This window comes from Tigriopus californicus, chromosome 12 (genome assembly GCF_007210705.1).
Source record: "Tigriopus californicus strain San Diego chromosome 12, Tcal_SD_v2.1, whole genome shotgun sequence".
NCBI lineage: Eukaryota > Metazoa > Arthropoda > Copepoda > Harpacticoida > Harpacticidae > Tigriopus > Tigriopus californicus.
This window is the reverse complement of record NC_081451.1, coordinates 1,457,737-1,465,912: the sequence shown is the minus strand read 5'-3', so window position 1 is coordinate 1,465,912 and position 8,176 is coordinate 1,457,737. Positions and strand designations below refer to the sequence as shown.

The following is an 8,176-nucleotide window of genomic DNA, read 5'->3' as shown; positions in this document are numbered from 1 at the left end:
CGGAGAAGAACTGCCAAAAGCTACCATTTGCAGGAAAACCTATCAGTCAGGTAGGTCAAGTTGAGCTAGTTTTTGGCGATCTCTCAGGATGATCTTTTAACAATTGTGATTTCTTTAGTTGAAGGCGATGTCCGAGTTGTCCGTGGATGCGGATGGCTTGAAAATATTGATTCACTGAAGGACCGTGAATGTTTCAATCGAGCAGGCACAAATCAGGTAAAGGATGTCTCATTCATTATAGATCGATCACAATCATAAATATTTGAATATCGTGGTACTCCCAACCAATTCACTCACCTTAAGCTTAAGAGATAAATAGCAAAAATATAGCGTCTTAATTTTTTGGAGCCTGAAATTTTCGCTTTTACATTTGTCTTGGAAATTGTAATGCTACCTTTTGATTACTGGGCAAGCCCATATGATTCTGATGTCCAGGTTTGAATTATCCACGTCTTACGAAACCTCAAAACGTCCGAATTAGAGGGCTAGTCAGAGAAATGACACTCACAAGATTTCAAAGATTTTTTTGGTTCCCTCGCGGCTGCCTGGTGTGTGCGATGGGAATCGGCTTTGAACACATTTAGTTACGTGATTCTCAAAATCAAGTTCCGAATTCAGGGAGCCAATGAGTTGATGGCTCGTTTGTCTGCTTTGGTTGAAACTGAGTAATGCAAGAGAAGTCGATCAGCCGGACACCCTGCTGCCCAACTACCAAAATGTGTTCAAAGCAAAGTCTCAAGTGGCTTGGTTGGAGTGCCTTTTCTCTGACAAGCCCTCTAGTCTGAACCATTCAACAAGCCTCATAACTAGGGACGGCCAAAATATGCATTTTCCGTATTTTTGCCTTTTCAATCATATCTTTTTCCATATTTTTTTTTTACAAATGGATAACGTGTGATCAAGTGATCCAAAAGGCAGCACAAATTAGCCAAGTATCTTCTCCCGGGATGAACTGGAACAATTGATTTTTGTTTCTGGTTTGGCGTAGAGAGGAAATTCCAGTTATTTGCGAATTTTCACTTCTGCTAGTACTATTCTTCACCCAACTATTCGCATTCTAGCCTCTAAATGAGCTCCTCGACGTCAGCTTTTTTTTTCTGACCTCTAAATTGATCATAACAGAAGGGCCAAAACAGTTCACTGCATTTTGAAGTGGAACATTTTCGATGCCTCTCATAACGCCGCATTTTGCCCTTTTCAGATTCAAGTGTATCACTGCATATGCAAAGAGGACGGCTGCAACTCCGCCAAGAGCCTCACCAGTGGCCTTTTGATTGCTCTCTTGCTTCCACTCATTCCAGCCTTCTTCTAAGGGCAGATCTCACCCCTTGCCAAGAAGACCAGTAGTTCTCAATGGGACAAGCGACCACAACAACCACCAAATGAACGGCACGGGTCTACGGGCTATTTTCATCGGATCCCTCCAGAACATCTCTCTCAAGACATGACCGCCCCATGGTTTCATATTTCGAGGCTCCAAACCCAAACCGTGTGTCCAGCCACCATCAGTCAAATCCTTAGATTCTCCTCTAGATAAATTATTATGAAAAGTAGCTGCCATGGATATTCTTTCAATTGCTAGCCATACAAGACAACATCCACTCAACTGAAAAGCACGGAAACGACCCGCACACTCATTAAATTTTGCCCCCTTCAAGAACAATCCAACTGCCATTTCTTGCTTCAGACCCCCCCCACATCTCACCTCTAATAGATAGGAAACTCAACAGCTGATTCTTCCCTCCTTTTAAGAAGGTAAATCCGATTAATTCCCGCCATGTTTGCTTTCTAAATTCAGCTTCTATTTCCAACACTCTGGATATGGTTATTGTATTATTTGATAAACCCTCACCCATTCTAATCCACCAACCCCAAGCGTGCAACCCACCGTGATTTCCTACAAGAAGCGATTACTTTTTGCAGAAAAAACCAATACATCCAATATGAATATCTATCTATTGTGTAACTACGAATGAGTGAATGAATGCAGTCCCACTATTGGTTCCCTTTTCTCAGAGTTCATTGAACTCAAAGTCACCTTTCAAAGTCATTATTCAGAATGCCACATACACGGATACATGAGCAACTCAAGCCCTGTTAAAAAACTTCAATGTTGCATATTGGTGCACTATATACATATAAATGACAATAAAACAGACAAAAAGCCATGTGTGACTAAAGCTGTCTTCCCGGAAAAGTATCAATCCGTTCACCTCGTCAAGCATTGCCTTCCATTGAATTTACTCTGAACAGAGCATGTCCAATCAGAGACAGAGGAGGAACGAGACAAAATGAGCACGGATTCTGTCGAAATGAGAAAGTTCGTTGCGGTTTGGGGGATTTTCGGCACGAGATCTGTGAATGCGTGATTAATGCAAAGTAATTCAAGACTAAATCGCTCGTTGAGAAAGAACTCTTACGCTCACACTCACTTTTGGGTTTGGATGAAGACATACGCCAAGTTAGAAAGACCTTGTTCATTTTTGAATAGAAAGAAACCCATGATATCTTAGGGGATGGAATTTGTTGGCTTTTCGTATTGAGAACACAAAAAATGCACATTCTCCGGACAATTGAACCTTGCAATGGTGTATTAGTAGCAACTATCTTAAACAGTCCAATTAGTGGTTATGGTTGTTTTTTCGGGCCACGAACAAATGTCTACCTATTATACATTTGAAATTGGCCCACTCATCTAAAGAGTAAAAACTAGGAGGCAGTAAAATTGAGAGTAACATCTAACATGAACCCGAAACAGGGCCCACATTTCATTTCCAGTACTGACGTGAAAATAAGAAGATTTGAATTAACCCGTTTCATGAGCTCTGGAAATGGGAATTTGTTTGTTAATGAACAATCCGTCAAATTGTCCTTTTTCTGCTTGTCTTATTGGCTGCATCGTGGATGGTGAACAAAAATTGGTCAAGAAAAAGCGAAAGTTCCTCAACCCACTAACAGACGAGGGCGTGGCTCGGGGTGTGAGGATGAAGGGAAGAGAAATTAATCTTTTGAACTCATGACACGTTGCTTGAGGTGAATCCGAATTCAGATGTGAGATCCTGATACCTCAGGCAGATAAAAGATCGTTTCAAGACGGACACCCTATTAGTCAGATAAATTAATCAAGAGATCAAGGAAGCCTATTAAACCCGACTCGAAGGAAATCATGATTCCTTCAACTTTGATTGAATGGTTTCTGTTTTGAACTTGCTCGAGATTTAGCATTCGTACTGGATCAAGATTGTGAGGAATTATTGCAAGCTTTTAAATTATTAACAGTACTTGTAAACAGGGAACAACAGTATTTAGCACATGCTACCGGAGGGTGAGATTCAAGGGTCCATACTTGAACCTTGTCACATAATTCATAATTAAGTGCAAATCGACAGGGCAGAATTTAAAGATATCTTCTTTTCAAGAGGGAGCATTCATTCTTTTAAATCGGCACCTTACCAAGTATCAAATGACATTTCAATGACATAACATCTGTTCATCAAGTGGTACAAGGATGTGATGACTGATGATGACATGGCTCTTGAACAAAGAGATCTAATGGAAGGGGGTAAGGGAGAGAAAACGAGAATTCACCCCGGAAGCTAAGCACATAAATCACGGAGAATCTGGCCTGGAAGTTCATCGGATCCCTGTTCCAAACCTTTAATTATTTCTTACTTACGGACTCTTGCAGTGCTCAAGTCGATCGATCGGTAAAACATTGAAAGTTTCATGCTTGCCTGAAAGGGTTGGCACAGAGGATTGTTTTTTGATGGCCCAGATCACAGATTCCCAAATGGCAAATGGAATTGATTTGCGATTGGTACGTTCATTTTAGAGTTGTTCATAATATATATCATTAATGTTTACATGATGTAAGGTACGTATATTATAGAGCCACTCACATATCTATCAATAATGCTTACCTGATACCTGAATCAAAAAGATGGTTGAATTGAAGCTGATCATATCCATGACACTCATTGCCTTGGCGTGATTCAAGGATGGCCATCAAGGGTCTCTTTTGAAAGGGCTGACCATTCGTACCATTGTTTACCATTAAAGACACTAAGATTAATAGCCTCACAATCTGCAGGCATCAAAACATGCACTGACTAAAACCCTAAAGTAGTAATGAAAATCGTACGACAGAGCCTTCGGTCTCAAATCATCGAAGAGACATTGATGGAAAAATTTATAATTTTTGGCGATTATATTAACTGTTGGGAATCCAAAAGTTGCAAAACATACACTGACTAAAACCCTTAAGTAATAATGAAAATCGTACGACAGAGCCTTCGGTTCAAAATCATCGAAGAGACATGGATGGAAAAAATTATATTCTTTTGGCGATTATAATTAACTGTAAGAGAATTCAAAAGTTGCAAATCAAATCAAAAAATGCCTCTAGATTTATTGTAGAATCTGATAAAATGAGTGGGTAAGAGTGAAATCTTAACAGCAAATATGGCGAAGGAAATAAAATTGGAGAAACGTCATAGGCAGAATACCATTGAATTCAAATTATCATAGATGACCCGTGGGTGTCTTAGCCAGATATAAACAAGAACATGTTTATCCAAAAACACCTTAAAAGGTATTTCACCGCTTGAACAAGGCCGTCAATTGACATAACCTTCTCAGCTGGAGGATCAAATTCCACTTCATTAAGGATTATATCATTTACTACCATCTAGCCGTTCGCAAACAAAACAGACGTCATTCCTGTTTGATCATGCCTTTAATAGGTAAGACGGTAAAAAAGTCCCAATTTTCATCTCAGTGTATCGGGTTGTCCTTAAATTAGACCCTCAATCCCAGTCGTTCATTTGTCAAAGGTGTCGAACTTGGCGATCACCTTCAATTCCTAGTACTTGAGACACTGTCAAAACTCCTTACCACCTTCCTTCTAATACCCCAGCCACCAATCACCAACTATCAAGACACCTTTTCATTGTCTTTCCTGACCGACGAAGAACCAACCCGAAAACGAAGATATGTACATATAAAACTAATGACTCTAAAAATAAGATTGCATCTTTTCTAGGAAGTGTACCAATATGCTATTTTTTGTCTCTTGCTCCTCCCCTAATTTCTCAGCCCGACCCCTGGCGCTTTTTCCTCGGTTTCACTTTCGGTTCAGGGTGCGAGAAATGACTGAGGAGCGTAAGTGAGTGAGTGAGTGAGTGAGGCGTTCAAGAGCACGTTAAGCGTGTTAACCTCTCAGTTGCGGATGGGTTCTGTCGGAGTGAAGATCTCATTGATAATTTGGGAAGTGAGCAACAATTGAACGCGTCAAGGAACGTCATGATCCCCAGTAGACTTTGGGTAAGGGAAATATCCGTCACACTTTCAATCACGACAATGGCAGATAGCAAAATGTAAGCTTTTGGCGAAAGACTTGTTGGTGTTTCAAAATGTTTCTTATGGGTATGAAGTAAAACGGAATGCTTTACTGGTCTGATGTGTGAGATTATAATTGGAGACGATTTGTTTGAAAAAGAGGGAGGCTTGAAAGGGAATAGTTTTCAAGGGTTGTTTTGCACACTAGTTCTGTGCATTCACAAAAGAAAGCGACAGCGCTTTGAAAATTAACTTGAAGGACGTTGTGAGGAATGCTGTTGACAATTCCAAAAGCTTTTAGGAATTCTAAGCCAAAAATGTGCCGAAACTCCATCATGAAAAAGACACATTTTATGCCTACCATTCATTCATTCATTCAGGTACAAGAATGAGTTTTAATTTTCAATCCAGGCGCTTCCAAAAGCTTTTCACTTTGAAATACTCCAATACTCGTTTGAACAAATATAAAAAAAAATCAGACGCCAAATAAATGAATCTGAAAATGAGTCAATGATACCAAAATTTATGTTTTTTCAAGATGAAAATGAATGAACGTAACACTTCAATATTCCACAAAACTCAAATCGTTGTCGAAAATTGGTTCACACTATAAGGCATGCTTTCGGAAGTAAATATTTTTTTAAATCACAGACAATTCATCTAGTGGTTGTTAATTCCTCTTGTTATCATGAAAGCTTAATTGATCTCAGTCCACAAGAAATGCTATTGTTCTTAAAATAACTGAGTCTGTAGTTTGCCTCTATTTTTCAAGTTTGATTCATGCCGTATTTTTATATCCTTGGCAGAAACGATGTAGATTTCTTGAGTTGTTGCAGTATTTGTGATCCGTTTGAGCTTGAAGTCTATGTCAAACCCATAAAGTCTAACAAGTCTAGCTTGAAATGAGTCAACTCCGCTTTAACATGTGCGTTTTTCTCCCAATTCGTTGAAAGTTGCTGAACTTATTGTTGTGGGTGCACTATGGAGTCAAGTCAAATTCTTCAAATTTTACCCCAAAACGGCAAAAATTGGCAAAAATCTTCGAACTGTACCAATTACATTGATCATTTTCGAGTCCTTTGTAGCCCTAACGACTATCCAATGGAGTGTTTGCGTTACTGAGTTTCCTTGTTGCTATCTTACTTTGGGATTGTGAGGTGATACTTTGTTAAATAAACGTAGTGGGTTCCATAATCTTTTGTTTCTCATTCAGAGATGACAATTTTTACATGGAATGACGTTCTTTGTATCAGTCTCAGAATCCGCAAATTCCCAAGCTAAACAAAAGACGAAAAAAAATATTTTCCAGGAAAGGATTTCCAGCAAATATTTTTTTTTCAGCTTTTGCCTAGTTGACAGTTATCAGCCTTCTTTAATTTACTTGCTTTTCTTAAATCTTTATCTTTAACCATTTTACCATTTCAGAACCTACAGTTAATTTACAAATTATGAATACTCATGTCTTTATTGCGATTACAGTTTTGAGTCTTGTGATCTTTTCATGCCTCAAGAAAGTTGGGATTAGGCTCATTTAACAAATTTTTGAACCGGAAATATCTTATCTTATTTAAGTCCCTTTTTTCAACAAAACTAGTATTTGAACAGGCTTTGGTTTTGCCAAACCCAAGCGAGTTTGATATAGAGAATGAATAGAGTTGAAAATTTGTACTGTGGTAAACGGAAACCCCCGCCTTTCAATCCACTTTGAGAGTGGTTCTTGGCTTGAACGGACGGAAAGGAAAATCGAGTAAAATTCGCCTGAATACGTGACACACACGCAGATGTTCAAATGATGTGACATAATAGCACCCATGGAGGCATGAGGTCCTCGTTTTATTTGTTTATGGTCTTTTTCACCCTTGACTAGTCAATCACTTTCAAAATCATCGCCGTTAGGGTGTTTTTTATTACCTCGATTCCGTCAATCTCGTAGACTCTGATATGCTTCGTGGTATCCTTGGAGCAATTCAGCCGAGCCCAACCCAACCGAACTCCGCGATGTATGGAGAAGGTGATGCTGGTGGATGAATTGGAATATGACACGAGGATCAAGTGCCATCACTCGTATGGAAAGTCCTGTTTCAACACCTACATTACGGTCTTCAAACCGGCTACGGTAAGCCCAACAGTCAGAGATGTTTCGACGTTTTGTCAAAGAGTTATTTCTCCTAGAGAGGTCAATTCGCGCTTTGGAGAGAGATGCTTGTGACTCATATAGTTCTAAATGTGAGATTGCATAAGAAATGCAATGTTTTTATGAAACACGATCAAGCAGCCTTGGGAGGTTAGATATGTTTCATGAATATCGCACATGGATTTAGATCAGCTGATGAGAGCTATTGCTTAATGTTTAGACCCAACATAACTTCTATGAAAAGGTGATTTCTCTGTAGAACCGGCAATAAAAAGTGGTTTTGGGACATGGGTAATAATTAGAACTTGTTTTAATGATTTGTTTCTGCTCATTCAAACCTAAGCTGCCTCATTGGCATGAAGAATCTATTATAGTTACTTTGTTGTATTGGGTCCTTTGGATGGACCAATAAAAATGTTCTTATTTCATGCAAACAAAAGACTTTGTAGTTTGCTTAAGTTGAAATAGAGTTTCTTATTGAATAAGCCAAAATCAACCGAAATCATCTAACCAGTAACAGCACCAAAGAGAGCCTGTATCATTATCATAATATCAAAATACATGGTGTCCTTTATATAATTTCATATATAACAAGAATGACCGTAGGGGTATAATGTGTGAGGTGAGAGTACAGTCTAGTCATAATGAAACTAGACTTGTCAAAACCATGAAATCCTCGTTTAATCTATATATAGCTCCTAGCCA

At 38.9% G+C, this 8,176-nt stretch overlaps 1 protein-coding gene across 1 annotated transcript in view; it reads left to right on the top strand.

The window, feature by feature from the left end:
* Positions 1 to 2,168, top strand: part of LOC131891560 (uncharacterized) — a 12,996-nt gene extending 10,828 nt beyond the window's left edge. The window contains exons 3-4 of the mRNA XM_059241167.1: positions 119 to 216; positions 1,202 to 2,168. Of these exons, the coding sequence (XP_059097150.1) occupies positions 119 to 216; positions 1,202 to 1,312 (209 nt within the window). The 3' untranslated portion in view covers positions 1,313 to 2,168. The remainder of the gene's footprint in view (positions 1 to 118; positions 217 to 1,201) is intronic.
* Positions 2,169 to 8,176: the final 6,008 nt, after the last annotated feature.